The following is a 22,901-nucleotide window of genomic DNA, read 5'->3' on the forward strand; positions in this document are numbered from 1 at the left end:
GGTGAGTGTGGGTGGGCACGGGTGGGCACAGGTGGGTGCAGGAGCCAGTGGAACAGTGCTGCAGGAGGATGTGTGGCCATGGGCACAGAGAACACTGTGGCCATGGCTGGGAGTGCAGCATCCCACCTGTGCCATCTTCCCTACATCTTTGTATGCTGCAGAAATGACCACCAAACCCCCCTGGGAGGGCTGTCTGGGGTCTCTGGAGCCCTCAGACCCAGCGTCCTGCTATGGGGCTGACAGATGTGCCCAGTCATGCTACAGAGTGAGGGCCTGAGCATGGATTCCTGTCTTTCCCAGACTTCACCTAGCCCCCATCTGGACCTGGACCATGGACCCAGTCTGTGCAGCCGGACCTCACCAGACAGCCAGACAACAGCTGGACAGCCAGACAGCAGCCATGGAGGGCTCCATCAGCTGCTGCATAATCACCCAGCCTCCTGATCCCACCTCAGCACCCTCAGCTCTGTGCTTACCATAAGGGTCTCTGTGTCCCCCACCCCCAATAAACCCAGTCTGTGATGAACAATGTCTGGCTCCTGCTGCCTCTGTCTCCTGGTGGGCCCTCACCAGCTTCTGAGACACCCTCAGTCCCTGTGGGAGGGATGAGGTCCCTGTCCTCATGGCTCCTGGTCAAGCTTTTGGAGGATGCTTGGGGACCCTCAGGAAGTTGGGACCACAGACCCTATGGGGGTGTTTCCTGGTCCAGAGATGCTCTAAGGGCCCTGGGTGGGGGCATGCCTGTGGCATGTTGCTGTGTAGAGGGTCCCGCTGAGCCCAAACTGGGCAGGAGCAGCACCAGAGGGTCCCTGTGTAGCAACAGGGCCAGGGCAGCCACAACGACCTGGCCGTGCCAGGCACTGACCAAGGACTTGGCACACCCAGCTAGTGGCCAGTGTGGGGTTTATTAGGAAAGAGAAGGTCCTGCCCAAAACACTGCTGGTGCCCAGGACCAGCCCTGGTAGAGTGAGGCAGAGGCCCCTGCACCCACACACTGTGGGTTCTCCTCACTTCACATGTTCCTCATATACCTTGTGGCATCAGTCAACAAGTGTAACCACTGTCACCATCATCATCATCATCATATCTTCATCAGTGTTAAAGAAATTTTTGACACCAGGCTCTCATCTCCATCAGATAGATTTATTGGCACAGATCAATCATGAAAGCTGGTAGCTTGAGCTGTAACCTCAAAAGGAGGACTGCAAACAAAGAAATCTCTGGGCAATTATACCCTTATAGTGTAAACTCCTCATCCCTCATGTGACAGTCCAGATCAAGAGTATTGTTAGGCCCTGGGGTCTTCTCTTCATTACCTCACTGTTTTGTTACCGAGTGGTTGCCAGATGGTCCTTTTCACACCCTCTGAGGTCAGTTTTTGTGGGGGTTTCACTCAGTTCTGTGGTCCATGTTACAATATGGTTGTTACAGTTCATACATCGTGATCTATGGGCTGTCCACTCCAGCTATTTATTTTTAAGTAACATTTAAGCCCTGGGTTTCATTACTCTCTATCTTTTAACTACACAACACACCCAATATGGTTCAGATAAAGTTCAATTCACACCTAATAGATCCAGCTCTTGATATCAAACAAGCACTCAGCTACTCTCAAATAATAGAAAAATTTCAACAGTCATGAGCATTACAGTCATCATCACTGTTGTCACCATCATCACCATCACTGTGGGTGATGGCATCATCATTGCCATCATCTACCTGCCTGTCACCATGGTCACATCCAGGATTCTTTCCCAGCTCAGGCTTCTCTGGCTTCCCTCCATCTCTGGCTTCTCCCCCAGCACAGGTTCTCCCCCAGCACAGGTTCTCCCCAGCTGCCAGCTTTCCACCAGTCTCCAGCTTCTCTCCAGTCTCCAGCTTTGCTGCAACCTCTGGCTTTTCCCTAGTCACAGTCTTCCCTCACATTCCAGGGTTTCCTTCCCTTAATTTGGTTTCTTGCCAGGGGAATTCCTACAAACATTCAGTGAATGTTTACACCCCAGTGGGAGTTTATTAAAGGTGCATTGTCCCTTCTCAAGGAAATGCCAATTTCTGTTTTCTCTTCTAATAAGGGAGCTACAAAAGACACATCTTTCATATCCAATGCTGCCATCCATGGGTGTGTGGCTGCAGAAATCCCATTTTGTGCTGCAGCAGAAGTTGGGTATTGCGGTACATTGGTGATTGTTGAGTCAGGGAGTGCAGGTGCTGCACAGAGCACACACTGCAGCCTCCTGATTTCAGCATTAGGGTTGGCATTTCAGCTGAGGGACCATACCCTGCTGAACAGCAGTCACCAGGTTTGGCCTTTCAGAACATCAAACCCCAAATGTTTTCATCATGATCTCTAACTGCAGGGCAAGTGGCTGACATACACTTCATGCCAGCAGTGTTTCTTGCCCAGGGGCTATGAATTAACCTGGGTGATTTGGCATTTGGCACTTGCTCTGTTTGCTCTGGCAACTTTAACTCTTTGTTGATCAGGCTGAACACCCAACAACATTCTGTTGTGTTAAAATTGAATCACCTGCTCACGTGTCTGTTAAAAATTGCATTAATTTCTGATGAGGTCCAATAGCATCAGAATGTCTGGACTATTATTATGTCTGCATTAATAGGATTTCACTTGTCAGATTTCAGTCTGGCTGGCTTACAGCCATAGTGCTCTTGCAAATCAGTCATCTAAATCAAATCAAATGGGGCCAGTTTGGAGTATAATTTCCCACTCTATCCCAAGGTCCACTGGCTTCTTCTGTTTCTATAATGAGTCTGGTTTCACATTCAGGGGGATTTGAAGGTAACAAAGAATCATATTCTCTAGGTTCACGATGGTCAGGGCTACCCCAAATGTTTCCAATCTCATTTTTGAGGGAATAACAGTTAGTTTTCTAATCTATACAATATCGGGAGACAGGGAGTCCACATAAATATAGCTTCAATCTTTTATTCTGACTTTTATTTTTTTCCTTTTCTTCCTGTAGCTTTTCTTCCTGTTTGTGCAGCTTCTCAATTTTCAAAGACAATAATACAGCTTTTTTTCCAACCTTCTATTTCTCTCTCAGATCTTGTTTCTCTTTGCTATCATTTTTCTTATCCTACCAGGCAGCTTCTATGCAGGTCTCTAATATCTTACAAAATATTCATTTCCTCTTTTCATCTTTTATCCAGTCCCTGGCCACCTTTAGCTTTTCTTCCACAGCTTTCCAGTCATGCCAGTTTTCATCATGTGGAGCACAAATTTGAAAGAAAATCATTGAGCACATTGCTCTGCATCTTCCCTCAGCCTTGGCATGTTAGTAGCCCACAACACTTAATCTCCTTCAATCCAGGATGAATGAATATAAATTTTAAAATTGCTGGCTGCTCATTAATAACAGTACTCACACAATTTGTCCATACTGGATTGGGGCAGTTGAAGGTGAAGTAGCAGTGAGCACACAAAGCAGAGCAACAGGAACAGGAACAGACAGTGGAAAATCTTTTTCAGTGGGCACACAGGGAGGAGCAGGGTCTGGGCTAGAATTTACCTCAGAATATCACATACCAGCCCCACTCCCGAGATGCTGCTTTTCCCAAGCTCAGTTATCCCATACAGATCAATAGCCCATCTGCCCTGTGTATCAGTCCTGTCATCTATGTTGAAGGCAAATCAAAACAGTCTATTTGAAACTACACTTCTGCAGGTCTTGCCCCAGCATGCCAAGTAATATATGGCCATTCCTCCTGGCATAACATCACTGTGAGCTTTAGAGATCATTTAATAGTGCCAGCTATCTTCTCCCACTTCTGCAGTACCTCAGCTAAGGGCATCCCCTTCCTTATGCCAGGTACATTGCTCATCTTTCCCAAACCCCACAAAAGTCAAACTTGTAGAAGGCAGGACTTAAACCTCCTTTAGAGATCTGACACTCACTACTCAGTCCTTTCTTACTCCAGAGCTCCTGGGTGAAACCAACCACTGCTGCAAATTTGGGTATCTGGTGCTTAGAAGAAAACAGCCAAGTGACCAAGTGCCCCATTTGGGTTGCCAGGCTGTTAAAGAAATTTTTGACACTAAGCTCTCATGTTCACTAGATACATTTATTGGCACAGATCAATTGTGAAATCTGGTAGCCTGAGCTGTGTGCCACAAAAGAGGAATCCAAAAATCTCTGAAAATCCCAGGGCAATTACACCTTTACAATCTAAAATCTCCACCTCCCATAATCACCACCATTTTCATTGCTATCGGAGAGATCATATTCATTGTCACTGGAGTCACCATCTTCACTGCTATTGGAACTGTCACTGTTGATGTCATCATCATCATCCTCTTCAATGTTATTGGAATTTTCATCACTGATGCCATCATCACCATCTTCATTGCTATTGGAATTTTCATCATTGATGCTATCATCACCATCATCATTGCCATCATCACCATCATAACCACCATCATCATCATCATCATCACCATCATCGTCATCATCATCATGATGATCATCATCGTCACCATCATCACCATCATCACCATCATCACCATCATCACTGTCATTGTCACCCTTATCGTTGTCATTGCCCTTCCCATCAGAAAGGTCATTTTTATTTTTATCCCCATCAGTACCATCTTCATTGCTATTGGAATTGTCACCGTTGACACCATCAGCACCATCACCATCACCATCACCATGACCACTGTCGTTGTCACCATGATCATGGTCACTGCCATCACACAGCTGATTTTTATTGCCATCATCACCGTAGCCATTGGCATTGTTGCCACCATCACCGGTTTCATGGCTATTGGAGTCACCAGTTTCATGGCTACTGGAGTCACAACACCTGCCATTGGAGCTGTTGTTGTCATTGTCACCATTACCATCATCATTGCCAGGCATCATGCTGGGCTCTTTCCCAGCCTCAAGGCTCAGGACACTTCCCAGCTGCCCTGGTGGTGGTGGCCACCCAGCTGGAGCTACTCCATGGAACTCTGTAGGAGAGCAGAAAGCAGCAGCATCAGCCCCAGCCTGCTGCCCTCCCATCCGCTGCTCCCACCCAGCAGCCCAGTTTATCACGATGCTGTGCTGTCTTCTCCTCTGCAGCTTTTCCTGGTGGGTTTTCAGGGCTCTGCCTGACCCCTGCTGCCCTGAATGCTGAGGCGACTCAGCCCAAGCCATGCTGGTGCTTCCCAGCTCATGGCAGTGTCATGGTGGGGCTGGTGCCTGAGGGGCCATCCTGGGCACCTCTGCCCTGGGGCCAGAAGCCACACGTGGCTCTGGCTGTGCTGGGGAGCCAGGGAGAGATGGCACTGTGCCACAGTGAGCTGTGGCACTGCAGTGAGCCCCACATCACCTGGGCTCGTCCCACCCCACTCCCACCATGGCTTCCCTGGCCCTCACAAGGCAGCAGCCTGGCACCTGCCAGCACCTGCAAAATACCTGTGGTTCTATGAAAATAAGGAAAAAATATTCTTAAATATTCTCCCCACCCACCCATACTTGCCTGCAATGGGTGCTGCCTGCAGCTGCACCCACAGGGCGAGGAGCCCCAGCAGGAGGATGCTTCGTGCCATGCTGATGAAGTCTGTGTGCAGGGCTGTGCCAACCGGCAATTTAAAGAGCCTTGCAGGCAGCCCGGGTCCAGGATGGGAGGAGGCAGCTCATAGGTGACTTCAGGAACCTCCCAGAATTGCCACTAATTCTGTTTACCGAAGAGCCACTCCAGCTCCACCCACAGCCACGGCAGGAGCAGGATCCAGACTTGGTGGCACTCCAAGGAGGATAGCACAAGGACTGGAGGACAGAGGGGAAACCAGGACTGCACAGAGGCAGATTCTTCATTCCAGCTCTCAACAGGAATCCCTAGGATGATCTTTATCAACAGCAGTGACCCCAGTGCCAGGCTCTGCCCCAGTGCTGGGCTCTGCTGCAGGCAGGAGCCTGTCCTGGCCCTGCCATCCCGGATAGAACAAGAACAGGGCAAGAGCACCTGGCAGCAGCACCAGGAGCTCTCTTGTTCCACATGCAAAATGCCCTCCATTCAAGGCTACTGTTTCACATGTAAGACTCTTTGCAGATTTTTGTAGGTCAAATATTCAAGGCTTCATTTGAGCACCTGTTTCTGAACCATCCATTCCCAAGCAGAGTGCTCCAGCTCGTTCAGTGTTCCTACTGTCAGTTGCCAGGTTTAGACGCACAAATGAGCTCAAAGTCTCCTGAGCAAGTTAATGCTGTCTCCCAGCCCCATGGTCCTCCTGCTTCATGGCCTTCCCAGGACCCCCCTTATCACAGGACAAGCTGGCACTTGACAGGAGCACTGGAAAAGCAAAGTCATGTTCAAAGAGCTTTCCATCAACATCACATCAAGACAATGCAGGGACAGCGCAACGGAAGGAGCACAGCTCTGCACAAATCTCCACAAATCTGTGTGGGAAGAGGGCTGATGGCAAGAAAAATGTTTAAGTACAGGTTTATCCTTCTCCTCCTGCCGTGAGTCAAGGTGGATGTAGTTCCTCCACAAGCCACCTGTGTCCACCGGAGATGCGGTGCTCCACACCTGGCGGCTCCTGGCGGAACCCGACGGCCCGGTGCTTATCGCACATTCTTGTGGCTCTTCATCACCACCGAGCCGGACACCCCGGAGCAGCAGTGCCAACTCCCTTCCACGCACCTGGCAAACCATCTGGAACAACCTGAGGGATCGCAGGACTCCTTCCAACCTCAGGAGTGCCACGATGGAGAGCTCAGCACTGCTGCTGTCCCCATGCTTGCTTGGTGGTTCCTCATTCTGGGAACAACACTGTGATTCTGGCACATTTCTGTTTTAGCAGACCATAATCCTGGATAACATTTAGGGAACTAATGGAGGAGAATGTCTCACAAACAAATTGATCTGACAAAATGAACACCTGAGGATACTGAGGGTCAGAGGGACTTGTCCAAAGTCTCCCTGGGAATTAAACAGGAACATGAGTAACCTCAGCTGTGCACCAGGTATTTGTGTCTGGCAGACATGCACCTACCACACAGATCCATGGAAAAAATATCATCAAAAATCAGGGCCTGGAGACCCAAATAAGGCATCACATCAGTTAGATGCAGGTGATCCCTGACAGATGTTCCGACACACTCTTGAAAAGATATCCCTCTCCCTGCAAAAGCGGTGACTCCATCATTGGGAATTTGTTCCAGGATTGAAGTCTTCTTGTTAATTGGAAAGCTTTTCCAAAGATCTGATCTCAGCCTCACTTGATTCAAATAAACACAAGGGACAATTTATCCATCAAGGTGGGTACAGAGCACAAGCCAGTCTCACAGATCAACAGTATCACTCTCCTCACCTTTCCCTGAGGGTTCCTACAGCCACAGATATTCTTCCTCCCCTCTGGGCAACATCCAGTTTTTGTAGCTGATAACTTGGAGCAGCCAAAATATGTGCACAAGCAGCCCAGTGCTGATGATAATGAAGTTATGTCAGTGTTGATGGTGACCTGGTTGGCCCCACATCCGCCACTGGGTTTGTCTAACAGCCCAAAGGTTACCCCGGGCTGGTGCAGTCCTGGCCACAGCAGCAGGAAGGGGACAAAGGCAGGAGCTTCTTTCAGCACATCCCCATGAGTCAGCAGCCTCTGCTCCCACAGCCACTCCAGGCTTCCATGGGATCCCAGTGTGGTCACTGCTGAGCCAACAGCTGCAGCAGAAGAGTCACACTGAGGGGACACAGCCACAGGCTGCAGTGACAGTGCTGAGAGACACCAGCACATCCTCTGGAGGCACCAACACAGCCCCACAACATTGTTCACAGAACCACAGAATGATTAGGTTGGAAAATATCTCTGAGATCATCAAATCCAACCTTTGACTGATCACCACCTTACCAATTAGATCACAGGTCCAAGTGCCACATGCACTCATCCCTTGAACACAAATGACACAAGATGGAGCATCTGGCAAAGCTGGTGGGAGGGAGATCCCACTTTCCCCCCCAGCACAGCTCAAGGCTGCCCCACTGGCACATAGGAAAGGGACAGCCCTTGGAGATGGCAGCTGGAACACACCCCTGCTGTGCACAGCGAGACCCACCCTGCACTCGGGCAAATCCCCTTTGCTTGGTTTCTCCCACTGAATCATCCTGGAATGAGGAAGAATGTTACCAGCAAAATAGTAAATGGTTTATCAACACAAATTGTTATCCAGCTGATTCAACAGAAAAGCTTCTCTTTGACCACAACACCGGGTGAGATTATCTGGAAAACAACAGAAAAGTTGTTTTGACTATTCTGCACACATTAGACAAGATGAAGAAATGCTGTTTTGGGCTGTTTGCTCAGAGAAGCAATGAGATTCCCTAAAGAATTATACGAGGAAACACAGATACTAGGGAAATTTATACGAGGAACACACAGATCATGGAAACACGGCATTCACACCCCAGCTACAGGTACTGGGGTCTCAGGGCCACAGGCCACGTGTGCGACAGACCCTGCTCTGGGTGGGACAGGGTCAGTGTAAGACTCTGGCACTCAGGATGCCCTGCCTCGCCCTCCGGGACCGCTCAGCCCGCCGCGGGGGGCGGCGGGGACACCCGGGGGGCTGCGGGGACACCCGGGGGGGCGGCGGGGACACCCGGGGGGCTGCGGGGACACCCGGGGGGCGGCGGCCAGCGCTCCGGCGGCACCGTCAGGGCGGGCACGCTGCGAGCCCGGGGCTCCCCGAGCACACACCGGGAGTCATCCCCGCCGCCCCCTCCCCGCTGCCGCCGCCGGCCCGCCCGGCCCCGTTGCCCGGCTCGGCGTCACATCCGTCGGGGCCCGATGATGCGGACGCGGGATCCCCGCGCATCCGGTCGCTCGCACCGCAGCCGGGAGCGGGGCCATGGGCGCCGCCCGCGATGCGGAGCAGCAGCCGGGGCCGCCGGGCGAGGAGGGCCCGGGCGAGGCGGAGGAGCAGCTGGTCAGCACGGTGAGGAGGGGCCGGGCGGGCCGGGCCGGGCCGGGCGGGCAGCGGGCGGCGGGGCCGCGGCTGACGCGTGTGTCCCGCAGAGCCCCTGGAACATCATGATCAAGCACCGGCAGGTGCAGCGGCGCGGGCGGCGCTCCCAGATGACCACCAGGTACGACGGGACCGGGAGGAGGCACGGTGGATGGAGGGGGAGGGTGGAACAGCGGGACCGGGGTGGGCACCGGGCGGAGGGAGGATCGGTTTAGACTGGGCCGGGGCAGGGGGTTCCACGTCCCCCTCCTTGACCGCTCCACCCGCAGCTTCACGGACCCGAGCGTGTCCATGGACCTGCTGCGCGCTGTGCTGCAGCCCAGCATCAACGAGGAGATCCGGGGCATCTTCAACAAGTACATGAAGGTGAGCGCTGGGGGTGGGCAGCAGCAGCAGCAGCAGGTGCACGGGGACAGCTCGGCTGCCACCGAGGCCATTGTGCCTTTCTGGGAGCTGAGCCCACCCTGCACAGGCTGTCACCCTCCCCTGTCTGTTCCTCTCCAGTTTTTCCAGACAGCAGCGATCAACGTGCGTGATAACGTTGGGGAGGAGGTGGACCCAGAGCAGCTCATCCAGGAGACCTGTAGGAGCTGCCTGGAGCAGGTGGGTGCTGGTGAGCTGCTTCTTGGGTGCCCAGCCAAGCAAAGCAGCCTGGCTAGAGTGTGTCTCCCTCTTAACAGCTTTGCTGTCAGCATCAGGGGACATCTGCAGCCCTCGTGTGACTGCTGTGTTGGGATTGATTCTCACTGGGAAGAAAGGACCAGTCAGGGCTGGGCAGCTCATGCTGCTTCTTCTCACTGCTGCTGTAGGAACATGGCACAGTGCTGCAGTCCCACAGAAACTGCCCCTCAGCACCCATCAGAGGGTCCTGGTGGGGTAGGGCAGGACTTTTTCCTTTCACATCTTGCTTATCTGCCAGTTTGCCAGAATTCATCATGCTCAGGTTGTGCTTTTGCATCTGGCTGTCTGTGGAAGCATGGCCTGGTAGCACTCCAAAAGCAAAGCTGCTGCAGGGCTTTTAGGCAGATATGTAGAGGGGGGTTGCTTATGGGGCCCTCTCTGAGCCCGGAATCTGTGGAACCTTCTTTGTCTTCCTGCAGGCCAAACTGTTGTTCTCCGATGGCAAAAAGGTGGTTCCCAGGTTGCCCCATGAGCAGGCAGTGCCAAAGGTAATTGTTGTGATTGTACACAGAGGTTTAAATGACTTGTGAGAGCTGGGAAAAGAGTCGGGATCACTTTGTTCTCTGGCTCTTCTTGGCTGCCAGTGCGGTAGTGGGGGATATTTGGCTTGAAGGGAATACAGGGCAAGGAGAATCTCAGGTGCAGGTGCTGCTTGTTGCAGTTCAGTGCTGCTCATGGAGGTGGGCTGGGGTCAGTGTTCACCTGGGCAGGAAGGGAGAAGAGCCCTGCTCATCCCACTGCCCTTCTTCTTCCAGCGTGCCCGACAAATGGATGAGGAGCTGAGCCGTCGAGGGAGCCCCGTTCCGAAAAAGGTAAGATGGTTTTCCCCACAAGGAATTTTATGTTTTGGGAAGCCTAGCCCTCATTCCTAGTCATTCCCACCGTGTGAGTGCATGGAGGTGCACAGGCAGCTTTTTTGAGGCATTGGAGGTGCTCACTCTGGTGTCAGGCAATGTTTTTGCCTGTGACACAAGAAGAAGCAGGTTCTCTGGGAGAGGGAGGGTTGCTGAGAGGGTTCCCTCAGCACAGCTGAGTCACAGAAGGGTTTCTTCATGCAGAGGAAGGGGCGGCCTCCAGGACAGAGCCTGTCAAATGACCGTGGAGTCTCAGGCATGGCACCGTGAGTACAAACCCTGAGCTGGAGGCCCTGCTTTGGGAGGGCAGGGGGAATGGGGCTGCCTGTGGGGAGCACAGAAACCCCACAGACTGCTCCCCTGCAGAGAGGTGATGGGAGTTCTGGGTGTGGGCAGAAGCAGGGTTGGGTTGAGGTGTTCTCTTCAGGAGGCAAAGACCTTCAAAGAAAAGGTTTTAAACAGGCCTAGAGGGATGAAAAATTCTAGATGGACCATCCAGAGTGAGTGGTGAGACATGGAGGATGGTGGGATCTGGCAGCCAGAATGTGCAGCAAAGCTGAGGGTCCAAAGCTGGGCACTGTGGAGGAATGGAGGGTGTGAAAAAGGGTGGATCTGGAAGGGCTTGGGCTCACTCCCTGCTGCTGGTGGTGACTAAGCTGATCCCACTGGGATTCAATTCTCACTGTGTTTTCCTTCCCCTCAGGTGGAAGCTCAAAGTCTCTGAGCCTGTGAAAAGGGATGGACCAAAGGTATTAGCTGTCCGACACTGCTGGGCTCCCTCTCTCCTCCCCTTTGTTCCCACTGGCAGAGCCCTGCAGCTGCAGGAGCACAGGACAGCGGGGCTGTGCTCTGCCCTGATGGGGCCCTGGGCAGGGGTGGAGCAAGAAGAGGAAGCGAAGTGCCCGGAGGCCTTTGCTGGTCTCCCCAGGCACCGTGGCCTGTAGCCCTGCGGTGTGCTGCCGCTGAGGGAGACCTGAGGAGACCAGGAGTAGCCAGGAGAGTCCCACAAGTGTTTCCCACGAGGGAAACTGCTTACATCAGCCCAGACAGAATGTAACATCCCTCCCCTGCGGAAGGCTGGAGGTCTGGCCAGCTCCCTCCCTCCCAATCTGGAGGCAGCTCCAAAGTTCCCTGTTAGAGAGCCAAGGCTTGTGGACCATGGCCAGCAGCAACTTCATTTCTAATGTTGCCCCTTTTCCAATTGCTCTGTAGTGGGATCCATCCCGACTGACTGAAACCACAACCTTTGTGCTGGGATCTCGAGCAAACAAGTAAGGAACGGCCCTGTTGATGGAGGGTGGTGTCCCCAGGCAGGAGCCCGTGACACTCCTCCCGTCACTTCGCTTCTCTGCCTCAAAAGCAGTAGGAAGGGCTTGGGGAGGAGAGGGGTGTCCCTGTGCCACCACCACAGCTGCCCTCCCCACAACCCTAACACCCCTCCTGTTCCTATTGCAGAGCTCTCGGGATGGGAGGAACAAGAGGGCGACTCTACATCAAGCATCCCCACCTCTTTAAGGTCAGGTGCCACAGCCGGATGGTTTCCCATGGGAATTGGGAGCGTGGCTTCAGCTCCCTTGTTTACTTCCTCCCCCATGCCCTTGTTTGTTATCTTGGAGCACATTCCCAAGGCCTGGCCAGCACACAGAACACGAGCCCATGGTGTCGCGTGCCTGCCAAGGCGGCGGGCTTGCCAGAGCCAGGGCCGAGGCTGGAGCAGGGCAGGCGGAGCGGGGGCAGAGCGGAGCAGGGCACAGCACCCTGCAGGAGGGGGCCCTTGGGGAGGGTCTGCCGCCTGTTCTCAGCTCGGTCCTTGCTGCTTTATTGCAGTACGCGGCCGACCCGCAGGATAAGCACTGGCTGACAGAGCAGCAGCACATGAGGGCCATTGGGGGCAAGATGGTGAGTACGGCCGGGCACAGGGCCCACACGGGCGGAGGAGCCGCGGGCCAGGCGGCGGTGGCAGGAGGATTGGCAGGGCACGGGGCACAGCGCTGCCAAGGTCCATCCCCTGCCGACAGGACTGGGACGGGGGCAAGGTGGCACAGCTGGCACCCATGGGGACAGGGCGGTGGCTGGGGGATGTGGCCCTGCCCTGGCTGTCCCTTGCAGGCACCCTGAGGTGTCTCCCGCCTTGTGCCACAGGCCTACCTCCTCATTGAAGAGGACATTCGGGATTTGGCAGCCAGTGAGGATTACAGGTGAGGACCAAAGCAGATACTCTGAAGGTGCTGCTGTGCCTGGGGCTGCTTCCCTGGGGGTCTCCACCATGTCCCCCCTCACTGCTGCATTGCAGGGGTGTCCTGTGCTGGAGGGACTCTATTCATGATAGCTGGGGGGCTCGGTTATGGTTGGGGTTTGGTACCCAGGGGGCCATGGTGGGCAACTTAAGGTTTGGATGTGGTGTTGGTTGCAGGTCCAAGGTAGGTTTGGGCTCAGTCCTGATTGAGATCTGTGGTGGGTTTGGGCTTGGTACTGATGAGTGCCAGAGGATATGGTGGGTTTGGGGTCAGCAATGGTTACTGGAGTCCCTCCACCTCACCCTCCTTCCTCCCCAGGGACTCTGTTGATCTGCGGCTGGAAGAGCTGAAGCCCTTCATCCCACCAGCCTGGATGACTGAGAAGATGCAGAAGCACATGGAGACGCTTCGCCGCGGGGGGGACGTGGCGCCCCCCGAGGATCCCCCCGAACCCTGATGCTCCCCCAATAAAGCCGCTTGGCTCCCACCTCGCCGCTTCCTGCGCACCGGGGCTGTCCGGCCATTTAAGGGCCTGCGGGCCCCGTGGCTCCGCCCCCCGCGGGGCGCTGACCAATCACAGCGCTGTGCGTCAGTGGGCGATGCTCATCAGCAGCCGCTGGCCGTTACCGTGGGAGCTGCATCCTCGGCGGGCGGTGATTGGCCGGCTCGAACGGGGCTGCGCGCTGATTGGTGGGGGCCCGCACGCGGAAATATTCAAACGGGGCGCGGGAGCAGGCGGGGCCGCGCGGGGCGGGTGTACCGGAGAGCGTCCGGGATCGGGGCTGCCACCGAGCCGCTCCTGCACCGGAGAGGGGGTGGGACCGAGCCGCTCTTGCACTGAAGAAGGGGTCGGGACCGAGCTGCTCCTGAGCCGGACAGCGTCTAGAACGGGAGTTGGGATCGGGCCGCCGCCGCACGGGAGAGCCCCAGGCACCGCCGTTCGGCACCGGGGAGCCCCGCTAGGGGAGCCCTGACTGCTGCTCGGCATCGGCAGAGCCGCAGCGGGGCCCGAGGCCTGCCCCGAGCGGGACTGAGGGAAGGAGCCAGCGGAGCCCGGTGCGGCGCCGCCCGGGAGCGGGAGCCGCCTCCAGCCCGTGACCCACCGGCAGTGGCGGCCGGAGGCCGGTGTGCCGGTCTGTGCCCCGGGAGCCGCTATGGCCTCACAGAACGCCGACCCCGCCGCCGTGTCCAGCGCAGCCGCCCGCAAAGCGGCCGAGACCGGAGCCACGGCGGCCCGCGGCGCGGTGGGGAAGAGGTGAGCGGGGCCGGGGCCGGGGCCGGGGTGAGGGTGGGGGCTGCCCCGGTGAGCCGGCCGGTAACGTGCGCTTTCCCCGCAGGTTGCAGCAAGAACTGATGGCGCTGATGGTGAGTAGGGCCCCGGGGCTGAGTTGGGGTTTGGGGATCCTGGGACCAAGCCGGGGGTTGGGAGTCCCAGAGGCACCTCGGGCTGAACTGGTGTGGGGGTGTCTCGGGGTGTCCCGGGCCCCGCCCTGACGCGCTGCCCCCGTAGATGTCTGGTGATAAAGGCATTTCTGCCTTCCCCGAGTCCGACAACCTCTTCAAGTGGATCGGGACCATTGACGGCGCCGCCGGGACGGTGAGAGGCGAGATCCCTGTCTGGGGGGGGACCCTGACCCTGCCCCACCTTCCTCCCTTCAGCTGAGGGTGATCCCTGCCCTCCACTGCCCCTGTACCTCTTTTTCCCGGAGGCTTTCCCCTCCCTCTGGGGTTACGGTCCCCCCTGACTCCTGTCCCCCTGGACTCCCACCCGCAGGCGTACGAGGAGCTGCGGTACAAGCTATCGCTGGAGTTCCCCAGCGGGTACCCCTACACAGCACCCACGGTGCGGTTCCTGACCCCTTGCTACCACCCCAATGTCGACACCCAGGGCAACATCTGCCTTGACATCCTCAAGGAAAAGTGGTCGGCGCTGTATGATGTCCGCACCATCCTGCTCTCCATACAGAGCCTGCTGGCAGGTGGGTCTCATGGATAAACTGCTGTGGAGTGCTGGGGGAAGGGGTGGTGGTGATGGTGGGGATCTCCAACCAGATCAGGGCTCAAGGATATCCAGGTCACCCCATACCAGCTAACCCAGCCACTCTTTCCAGAGCCAAACATTGACAGCCCTCTGAACACACATGCCGCTGAGCTCTGGAAGAACCAAGTCGGTGAGTGCCTGGAGCAAAACCCTTCTGCCCCCTTCTCAGTGGGATGGGCAGCAGCACAGTCCTGCCCCACAGCTGCCCTGGCCGCTGCCTCAAGGCCCTTGGCATCATGTTCCCCCTCTCTCCTCAGCCTACAAGAAGTATGTGCGTGAGACATACAACAAGCAGAGCAAGAGCCAGGAGACCTGACCATCACCACTGCCCCCCAACATATCCACTCCCTCCCGGCCGTCCCCCGTGTCCTGTATCATAGGTTGTTTTTAAATTAATGTCGCAGTCCGAGCCACGGTTAATGTATAAATAAATGCACATTTATAACTTCAGCAGGGGATTCTGTGGCAGCCTTGGCACACCCTGAGTGCCCAGAGGCTCCTATGCGAGTGTGGTGGGGAGGGTGGAAGGGACACTGGCCCCTGTGGGGTAACAGGAGCTTTATCAATATTTGGGGACCTGGAGTGGACCCATTCCCTCTGCAGGGTGGGAATAACCCCCACCATCACCTGCAGAGGTGTAGATAGGGCCTCTGTCCCCTGCTCTGTAACAGGGGTGCTATCTGCTGCCCCCCTAGCTCACAGCACCCCACAGCAGTGCCCGGCACAGGGGCCTCCCCAGGTTGCTCTCTGTATGGTGCTGCTTGTCTCTGCTGGCTGTGTGGTCTCTGTGGCTTCCACTGTCCATGGTGGAATGTTGGCTCCACTCTCCATCTCTGCCAGCGTGGCCCTCACCTGCTCGATCTCCACCTCCAAGCCCTGGGTGGTCGGGGGCTGTGAGGCACCCCCTCCTCGCCGGCTGGGCAGCCCCCAGCCCCCCAGCCCAGTGTGCAGTGGGGCAATACCACCCCCTTGCATGGAGAAGAGCTGGCAGAGGTGCTGGGCTCTGTACAGGTCCTGCAGGAAGAGCTCCAGGGCAGAGAGGAAGAGCACCCACAGCCGCTCCAGTTCCTGCCGCTCCAGAGGGCTCACCGGTTCCTGCCGCAGCCCCGCTAGCAGCGCCCGCCGCAATCCTGTGGGATAGAAGTGCTGAGCCCCTCCTCAGCCCCAGTGTGGGTGCAGAGGTTCCCGTGGCTGCTGCCCAGTACGGCAGTCCCCTCCTTACCCATGCTGAGCTCACAGGCCTCTGCGCTCCTCCTGCGTCGCTCCTCACGCAGCCGAGGGCTGTCGCTGCTCCCCCCAAGCTGCAGCACCAGCTGCCGGTGTCCGGCCGTGGCCTTGCAGAGGGCGACCTGGGCTGTGGCACACGTTCCCACTGCCCCCCACCCACGGCACACGTCCCTTCTGCCGGGTGCCATCACACCCCATGAAAGCAGGGCAGGTTCAGGATGCCCACGGTGGTCGGTGGCTCTCCAGGGGCTCGGCTGCTCTGTGCCACAGCGCTGTGCTGCGGGTGTGTGACCAGCTCCGAGCTGTGTCCGGTGGCTCCACCCACCCTGAGGACTCTACCCCCCTCATCCCCCCTGCTGTCCTCCACCCCAGCTGGTCCCCAGGGAGCTGTGATGCCCAGCAGGCTGGCACAGCCTCTTCAGAGAGAGCCAGAGACAAGTGTCACCTTTCCCCTGTAGGGAAGGGGCTGCTCTGCCCTTCCACCTTATAGTCAGGTCCTCTGGGTGGGAGATGTGGGTCCCAGAGTGGGGCAGGCAGTGGTGGCTCTCTAGAACCCCTGTGGTCCCACAGCCCTGCCCTGGAGCAGGACCCTCAGGGCCAGGGCCATGCTCCCTCACCCTCTGGCATGTGAACGAGCTGCTCGGCACGGAAACTGAGCTCAGCACTGGCACCTGCCCAAGAGTCCGTGGGAACTGCAACTCTGGGCTGCCCCTGCAGCACTGCTCTGTGGCCTGAGCCCGCCCATGTTCCCTCCCTGGGGAGCAGAGCAGGGACACAGTGCCACAGCCCCCTCCCCATGCATTTCACCCCAGTGAAATCCTGCACCAGCAGCTCAAGCCTTTCCTCTTTAATTAAGGCTCGAATCAAAGCCACAGGTGACAGACAGGAGGAAAAGCTCAGCCGCCGGTGGTGAGATGAGACTGGGACCCTGGCACAGAGCAAGGTCCCAGTCACTGCTGAGGGCCAGATGCTGTGGAGCTGCTGCTCCCTGGACAGCAGAGGAGCAGGGCTGGGTGCAGCAGCTGGCCTGAGGAATGTCTGGTCCCTTACTGCACACCCTCCATCATCTTCAGGAACTCTGCAAGAGAGCAGCAGCCTCAGCCCATGGCCCTGCCTGGGTGCACAACACAGGTGCTTGGCTGGCGCCATTGCTCACCATCAAAGTCGATGCGACCATCATTGTTCTTGTCTGAGTCCTTCATCATGTCCTCTATATCCTCATCAGTGACAGGCTCCCCGGTGGCTCTCAGGATCTCACCCAGCTCCTCAATGTCAATGAACCCATCTGCATTCCTGTAGGAGGGTGAGAGAGGGATGGGACCTCACTTGCCCCCACAGACAGGATGGGCCACTTCACCCCCACACTCACCGGTCAAAAATGCGGAAGCAGTTGGCCAACTCCTCTTCAGACTTGCCTTTGGCATCCTCTTTCATCTGGCGCACCATCATGACCAAGAACTCCTCGAAGTCGATGGTGCCACTGCCTGTGGGGAGGAAGCCAAGCATGGGTCAGGCTGCCTGCCCAGGGTCCAGTACCCACCTCTGCCACCAACCACCAAGGCCTGCTCACCATCCTCATCCACCTCCTCAATGATGGCATCCAACTCCTCTTTGGTGGGGTTCTGGCCCAGCATTCTCATCACCGTCCCCAGCTCCTTGGTGCTGATGTCTCCACCGCCATCAGCATCAAACATGTCGAAGGCGGCTTTGAACTCTGTGGAGAGACAGGTCAGGTCTTTGTGCAGTAGGGCAGAGCCAGGCCTTGCACCATGGCCATGTCGGGCCCCTGTTCCTGCCATCCCCACACTCACCCGCAATCATCTCCTCACTGAGGAAGGCACGGGCTTCTGCCTGCTGGTCCGTCTGCAAGGCAAGGGAGAGGGGTCACTGTGCCACCCATATCAGGCCAGAGACCCCTCACACAGCATGGCCCAACAGTGCCTGGCTGTGGGAAGAGCCTCTGCCCTGCTGCAGGACAATCCTGTGCTGGCACAAGCCACAGACACCAGCAACCCCTACAGTTCCGATGCCTTCCAGGCATCCATGAGCATGGTGGGCTGCAGGGAGCTGCCTGCCCGAGTCCCCCACTATCTGGGGGGCTCCATTGTACAGGGGTCATGGTCTCTGTGTACAGCCTTGGCATCCTGGGCATGCAGTGCTATTTTTGGGATCTCCTCAGCTCCCCTTGTAGGGATCGCTGGAGCTACAGTCGTGGCACCTGTCAACCCTGATCGAGTTTCTCCTGGAGGCGCAGGCCAGCCATGGAGCCAGCAGTGACACTTGTGTCGCATGACCCAGCACTCGGCTTTCAGCCACCCCCTGCCACCGCTGCCTCTGTGCAGCCCTGAGCTCCCAACAGGGCTGAGATGGTGTCCCTGGGAACCTGCACCCCCTCGGCAGCCACATAGTCACCCTCAGATCTGTCCTGCAGGGACCCTGCACCACCCCAATGCTTCCCTGCCCTCACCACCATGGTCAGCCCAGCACTGGGGACCAAATCCCTACTGCCCTCTGCAGAGGCACCTCCACAGCCCAGACCCCCCTGGTGCCTCCTGCCCAGTCAGGTCTTGTCCTGCCACACAGCACATGGCACACAGCACACAGCACACAGGAGTGCTTACCATCTTGGGGATTTATGGTGCTTCCCACCCCCAGAGAATCACCAGCTCCTGCAGCAGGAACTCCCAGAAGCTTCGTGATGCCCCTGGCACCCCAATTTGTAGTGTCTCCTCTGTGGGATGTGCCTCCAGCTACTGCCCCCTGGCCCCCTCAGCCTATCAGCGCTCTGGCAGCACCCAACCCCTCTCACTAGCAACTGGTGCCTTTACCTAATTTAGCCAAAGCTTTATTGGCCAAGGGCTGGGATTAACGTGGGGATGAGGCTGGGATGGAAATTCAAGCCTTTCAGGAGGGAGACCAAAGCTGCAGCAGGAGCGCAGCTTTGCCCACCCCCAACACCCCCATCCAAGGCAACTCAGCAATGAGGGGGTTAAAAATAGCCCTCGAGCCGTCATCATCACGCGGGTAAGGGGAACAGGGTCCCCCTTCGCAAGGGGCATAGACTATCACCCACTGGCCCCTGAAAACACAGCCCTTCCTGGGCCAAGCTCCCAATACCAAGCTGGTATTTTCCCCGGTGCAGCGTCCCCCCCTTCACCCCCATTTTCTGCCCCAGGGGACCCAGGCAGAGCAGTGTTCCAGCCTCCTGCCTCAGATAAGGAAGGGGTCCCCAGTGAGGCCTGGGGCACAAAGTCCCTGGAGAGATGTGGAGCATGAGCCCCATGGTTTGGGGTCCCCAGTGATGCTGGCACCTGGTTCCGGAAATGGCTCCATATTTCCGTGCTTCTTGAGGAGTGGGAATTATGCCCGGTGCCTCCTCGAAGGCTCAGTCCTCACACTTGCAGGTCATGCCAGCCACTGCTGCCAGGACTGGCTGGGGCTGGTGGCTCTGGAGATGCACTGGCCAAGTGGCCCTTGCCCTGTGGTGCTCGGAGCCTCAGGGTGCAGTGGGGTCAGGGTGACAGATCCCTATCCCATAAGGTCTCAGTGCCAGGGACATCCAGTGCCAGTTTTCTGGCTCCTGGTTTTGCCAGGATCCCCATTCATCAGGTGGGAACTGGGAATAAGTCCAGCCCTTCGTGCATCCCACCCTGCCCAGGGAAGCTCAGGGGTCCCATCTGAGCCCGGGCGGGGTGCAGGGTGCTGGAACAGGGTGCAGTGAGCAAATGATGAACAGAGCGATGGCAGCAGCTGGGCTGGTTCCTCGATATTTATAGACATTCCCAAGGAAGCGGTGAGGAGTGAGCAGACAGGCACTAAAAAAGGCCGGGCAAGTGCTGGGGGTGCAGTCTGGCCATGGGGCGCATGGTAAGGGCGACTGGGGCCAGGGTGGCAGGGTGCCGAGGTGGCCCGAGGGACATCCCGGTGGGATCGGGAGCCTGGTCTAGGGTACCAGGAAACACGGGTGTTGGGGAAGCTGGCTGTCAGGGCACAGTGATGCCAGGGTATTGGGATATGAAGACCCTGGAACACCACAGCGCCGAGCACCGGAGTGTCGAGCTCCTGCGGCCTCAGGGCAGATATCCGGGGCTCGGCCAGACCAGGATGTCCCGGACAGGGGACAGAAGAGCCGGGACCGGGAAGGGCGGGGTCAGTTCCTAGGCAGGGGCTGCGGGCAGCGCCGGGCTGAGCCCTGACTCTGATCCGAGAGTCCCGGGCGATGCTGCAGGGACCGATCCCGACCTCGGCCGTGCCGGGCAGTGCCGGGAGAGCCGATGCCGATGGTGCCGGACGGTGCCGCAGGGGCTGATCCCGATCCCGGCCGTGCCGGGCGGTGCCGGCTCCGCCACCCCGATCCGGGTTCCCGGCGGAGGCGGAGCCGCGCAGGGAGGATCCCGGGACGAGCCGTGGCAGAGCGGCCATCGCTCGGCACCAGCCGGCTCATCTCGGCCCGGCCCGGGGCAGCGCGGACGGACCGGGGCGGGGCCGGCACCGGGAGGGTGTCCCGGGCTCGGGCTGTCCCCGCGCGGGGCCGTGCCGCCGTGGGCAGCCCCCGGCCCCGCCGTGCCGCGGTGCCGGCCCGGAGCCCCCGGCGGCGATGGCCGCCCGCATCCTGCACCGGCTGCGGCACGCACTGGCCGGCGAGGGCGGCCGGGAGGAGCCGGCGGGCGGCGGCGGCGAGGCCGAGGACTGCCCGGAGAGCTCGGAGCTGGAGGACGACACCGAGGGGCTGTCGACGCGCCTCAGCGGCACCCTGAGTTTCACCAGCCACGAGGACGAAGAGGAAGAGGAGGAGGAGGGGGACGGAGCTAGCGAGGAGCTGGAGGAGCCGCCGCAGGCGCCGGGGGCGGCAGCGGGCACGGAGGACGGAGGCAGGTGCTGGGGTGGTGAGCTGGGGGGACTGAGGTGACTCCAGGGACACTCGTGTGATGGTGGCGTCCGGCAGCCCGACAGATGTCAGAGCCCTGTCCCCACGGAGGGCACTGACACCGCTCTCCCGGCACAGAGTGGGTCTCTGCGGCGGAGCGTCCCGGCGGCAGCCTGCTGACCCGGCAGCTGCAGGAGCTGTGGCGGAGGTCGCGGGGCAGCCTGGCACCGCAGCGGCTGCTCTTCGAGGTCACCAGCGCCAGCGTGGTCAGCGAGCGCTCTTCCAAGTACGTGGTGAGTGAGCCCGGCGCGGCTGGGCGGCCACGGGGTGGGTACCAGTCCTTCTCTCCCCGGGGCAGGGATGCCACGGGGCTGCCGCTTATTTTTTTCTCTTTCCCCGTGCTGCACGGATGGTGCTGGTGGCTCAGATGAGCCTCAGGTAACTATTGCTGATGGGTGCTGCGGCTGCAGCAGCCCAGTCCACTCGCTTCTGTCTGGGCAAACTCCCCCAGCCCCTTTGTGGCCGCACACCCTGCTGTGACGGTGCCGGGAGCAAGTGCCCACAGCACTGCCTGACACCTGCCTCCCCCACAGCTCTACACCATCTACCTGATCCGCTCTGGCCAGTTTGACAAGGCCCCTGCCACCATTGCCCGGCGCTATTCAGACTTTGAGCAGCTGAACCGCCGCCTGCGCTGCCGTTTCAGCTGCGACATGGCCAGCGTTGCCTTCCCCAGGAAGAGACTGCGCCGGAACTTCACTGCTGAGACCATTGCCAAGCGGAGCCGAGCCTTCGAACAGTTCTTGTCCCATCTACACTCCATCGATGAGATCCGCCGCTCTCCTGAGTTCCTCGAGTTCTTCTTCCTGCCAGACCTGCAGGCCGCACAGCGCCTGACCTGCACCGGCATGTACCGCGAGGCCCTGGCCACCTGGGCCAACGCCTACCGCCTGCAGGACCGCCTGGGGGTCTGCAGCTCCGGCCGCTTCCTGCTGACACTGGCTGGGCTGGCCGTCTGCCACCAGGAGCTGGACCAGCTCAGCGAGGCCCATGGCTGCTGCGAGCAGGCGCTGCAGCTGCTGGAGGCCCAGGGCAGCCACCCACTCCTGCGACCCTTCCTGCAGGCCCACATCCACCTGGCCTGGAAGGTGGGCAAGGACAAGCGGCACTCAGAGGCCTGGCTGCAGGACCTGCGGGAATCTGGGCTGCCCCTGCAGCAGCAGCCTTCCCTGAAGGAATGCCTGATCAAGGAGCCTCTGGAATGAGCTGCCTGTGCCTACATGGGTGGGAGGGTTGTGGGGGGCTCACGCCCGTGGCAGCTGGGAATGGTGAGGGCAATGCCGTGGGTGGCAGTGGGGCAGGGGAGCAGCACCGCAGTCCCACGGGCAGCACAGCCCATGCCTGGAGCTGCCTCCTGAATGCACTTTCTCTGTGGTTAGTCTGACTTGCGGGGCTGGGGACTCATGGGGGTCCACCACCCACACTGGTGCTGCCAGAAGCTGCTCCCCCTCTGCAGGGGATCCTGGAGTGGCTGAAACTTTAGCTGTGATGTACTGGCACCTTGCAAGGGAACAGGGAAGCTTCTGGCAGGGTCCAGGGCTCTTGCCGGGAAGTTCCCATGAAACTTACGAAATAGAAAGGACTTTATTAAATAAAGTCTTGGCAGGAAGAAGAGCAAGGCGCTTGCTGTGTCTGTTCAGCCCCACTACCCCAGGGCACCATTAGTGGGAGGCCTCAAGCCTCCACACAGAGGTGGGAGCTGCCTCATCCCCTTCTCCTGGCTCCCAGCTGGGCCCAAGTCCAGTTCTGGGGAGGAGCCCAAGGACAAGCAGAAGCAGTAACTGAGGAGCCAAGGCACAAGCAGTGCAGAAGTGAGAAGAGGAAGCAACGTGTGCCAAAGTAGCACCTTCCCCTCCTGTGACCCAGCCTGCTGTGGGGGCAGAGCTGATCCTGGTACTGTACTGTGCTCCTGGCACTGCCCACACTCGGCCAAGCAGTCATACTCCAAGGGGACAAACTCCAGGG

General features: G+C 58.2%; 6 protein-coding genes across 7 annotated transcripts; 3 read left to right on the forward strand and 3 right to left on the reverse strand.

Moving 5' to 3' along the window:
• Positions 1-4,061: 4,061 nt before the first annotated feature.
• LOC134554134 (aspartate and glycine-rich protein-like) lies at positions 4,062-5,640 on the reverse strand. The gene is made up of 2 exons (XM_063404518.1): positions 5,482-5,640; positions 4,062-4,969 (listed from the first exon to the last, which is right to left on the reverse strand). Exons 1-2 carry the CDS (start codon positions 5,549-5,551, stop codon positions 4,185-4,187), a joined length of 855 nt encoding a protein of 284 aa, XP_063260588.1. The 5' UTR covers positions 5,552-5,640; the 3' UTR covers positions 4,062-4,184.
• Positions 5,641-8,779: 3,139 nt separating this feature from the next.
• Positions 8,780-13,228, forward strand: DNTTIP1 (deoxynucleotidyltransferase terminal interacting protein 1). Its single transcript, XM_063404519.1, has 13 exons — positions 8,780-8,939; positions 9,020-9,090; positions 9,239-9,335; positions 9,474-9,572; positions 10,070-10,138; positions 10,406-10,462; positions 10,709-10,770; positions 11,208-11,253; positions 11,717-11,775; positions 11,960-12,020; positions 12,332-12,403; positions 12,647-12,702; positions 13,060-13,228. Exons 1-13 carry the CDS (start codon positions 8,853-8,855, stop codon positions 13,196-13,198), a joined length of 975 nt encoding a protein of 324 aa, XP_063260589.1. The 5' UTR covers positions 8,780-8,852; the 3' UTR covers positions 13,199-13,228.
• Positions 13,229-13,711: 483 nt separating this feature from the next.
• Positions 13,712-15,232, forward strand: UBE2C (ubiquitin conjugating enzyme E2 C). Its single transcript, XM_063404522.1, has 6 exons — positions 13,712-13,996; positions 14,079-14,106; positions 14,252-14,338; positions 14,516-14,720; positions 14,853-14,912; positions 15,040-15,232. The coding sequence occupies exons 1-6, from the start codon at positions 13,896-13,898 to the stop codon at positions 15,096-15,098; spliced, it is 540 nt and encodes a 179-aa protein (XP_063260592.1). The 5' UTR covers positions 13,712-13,895; the 3' UTR covers positions 15,099-15,232.
• A 150-nt stretch (positions 15,233-15,382) lies between these two features.
• On the reverse strand, positions 15,383-16,352 carry LOC134554136 (regulator of G-protein signaling 9-binding protein-like). The gene is made up of 2 exons (XM_063404520.1): positions 16,005-16,352; positions 15,383-15,912 (listed from the first exon to the last, which is right to left on the reverse strand). Exons 1-2 carry the CDS (start codon positions 16,195-16,197, stop codon positions 15,479-15,481), a joined length of 627 nt encoding a protein of 208 aa, XP_063260590.1. The 5' UTR covers positions 16,198-16,352; the 3' UTR covers positions 15,383-15,478.
• A 496-nt stretch (positions 16,353-16,848) lies between these two features.
• On the reverse strand, positions 16,849-18,743 carry TNNC2 (troponin C2, fast skeletal type). The gene is made up of 6 exons (XM_063402234.1): positions 18,631-18,743; positions 17,821-17,872; positions 17,580-17,723; positions 17,379-17,493; positions 17,166-17,302; positions 16,849-17,087 (listed from the first exon to the last, which is right to left on the reverse strand). The coding sequence occupies exons 1-6, from the start codon at positions 18,631-18,633 to the stop codon at positions 17,056-17,058; spliced, it is 483 nt and encodes a 160-aa protein (XP_063258304.1). The 5' UTR covers positions 18,634-18,743; the 3' UTR covers positions 16,849-17,055.
• Positions 18,744-20,179: 1,436 nt separating this feature from the next.
• SNX21 (sorting nexin family member 21) lies at positions 20,180-22,550 on the forward strand. 2 transcript variants are annotated; one of them, XM_063404528.1, is made up of 3 exons: positions 20,180-20,880; positions 21,015-21,162; positions 21,583-22,550. In XM_063404528.1, the coding sequence occupies exons 1-3, from the start codon at positions 20,607-20,609 to the stop codon at positions 22,139-22,141; spliced, it is 981 nt and encodes a 326-aa protein (XP_063260598.1). In that variant the 5' UTR covers positions 20,180-20,606; the 3' UTR covers positions 22,142-22,550. The 2 variants fall into 2 exon arrangements, with proteins under 2 accessions (XP_063260598.1, XP_063260597.1); XM_063404527.1 differs by having other exon boundaries at positions 20,191-20,880; positions 21,015-21,169; positions 21,470-22,550.
• Positions 22,551-22,901: the final 351 nt, after the last annotated feature.

The sequence above is a fragment of the Prinia subflava genome, chromosome 8 (assembly GCF_021018805.1).
Source record: "Prinia subflava isolate CZ2003 ecotype Zambia chromosome 8, Cam_Psub_1.2, whole genome shotgun sequence".
Taxonomy (NCBI): domain Eukaryota; kingdom Metazoa; phylum Chordata; class Aves; order Passeriformes; family Cisticolidae; genus Prinia; species Prinia subflava.

Excerpts from the sequence above, each read along its gene's own strand:
- LOC134554134 (XM_063404518.1), bottom strand. The coding sequence starts at position 5,551 with ATGGCACGAAGCATCCTCCTGCTGGGGCTCCTCGCCCTGTGGGTGCAG. Across the intron at positions 4,970-5,481 it reads GCAGGCAGCACCCATTGCAG|AGTTCCATGGAGTAGCTCCA; the intron begins GCAAGTATGGGT and ends GCTCTCCTACAG.
- DNTTIP1 (XM_063404519.1), top strand. The coding sequence starts at position 8,853 with ATGGGCGCCGCCCGCGATGCGGAGCAGCAGCCGGGGCCGCCGGGCGAG. Across the intron at positions 10,463-10,708 it reads GGAGCCCCGTTCCGAAAAAG|AGGAAGGGGCGGCCTCCAGG; the intron begins GTAAGATGGTTT and ends TTCTTCATGCAG. Across the intron at positions 11,254-11,716 it reads TGAAAAGGGATGGACCAAAG|TGGGATCCATCCCGACTGAC; the intron begins GTATTAGCTGTC and ends ATTGCTCTGTAG.
- UBE2C (XM_063404522.1), top strand. The coding sequence starts at position 13,896 with ATGGCCTCACAGAACGCCGACCCCGCCGCCGTGTCCAGCGCAGCCGCC. Across the intron at positions 14,107-14,251 it reads AAGAACTGATGGCGCTGATG|ATGTCTGGTGATAAAGGCAT; the intron begins GTGAGTAGGGCC and ends CTGCCCCCGTAG. Across the intron at positions 14,913-15,039 it reads GCTCTGGAAGAACCAAGTCG|CCTACAAGAAGTATGTGCGT; the intron begins GTGAGTGCCTGG and ends CTCTCTCCTCAG.
- LOC134554136 (XM_063404520.1), bottom strand. The coding sequence starts at position 16,197 with ATGGCACCCGGCAGAAGGGACGTGTGCCGTGGGTGGGGGGCAGTGGGA. Across the intron at positions 15,913-16,004 it reads GGCCTGTGAGCTCAGCATGG|GATTGCGGCGGGCGCTGCTA; the intron begins GTAAGGAGGGGA and ends TCTATCCCACAG.
- TNNC2 (XM_063402234.1), bottom strand. Across the intron at positions 17,494-17,579 it reads TGAGGAGGTGGATGAGGATG|GCAGTGGCACCATCGACTTC; the intron begins GTGAGCAGGCCT and ends TCCTCCCCACAG. Across the intron at positions 17,303-17,378 it reads TGCTTCCGCATTTTTGACCG|GAATGCAGATGGGTTCATTG; the intron begins GTGAGTGTGGGG and ends ACCCTCCTACAG.
- SNX21 (XM_063404527.1), top strand. The coding sequence starts at position 20,607 with ATGGCCGCCCGCATCCTGCACCGGCTGCGGCACGCACTGGCCGGCGAG. Across the intron at positions 20,881-21,014 it reads AGCGGGCACGGAGGACGGAG|AGTGGGTCTCTGCGGCGGAG; the intron begins GCAGGTGCTGGG and ends CTCCCGGCACAG. Across the intron at positions 21,170-21,469 it reads AGCGCTCTTCCAAGTACGTG|CTCTACACCATCTACCTGAT; the intron begins GTGAGTGAGCCC and ends CCTCCCCCACAG.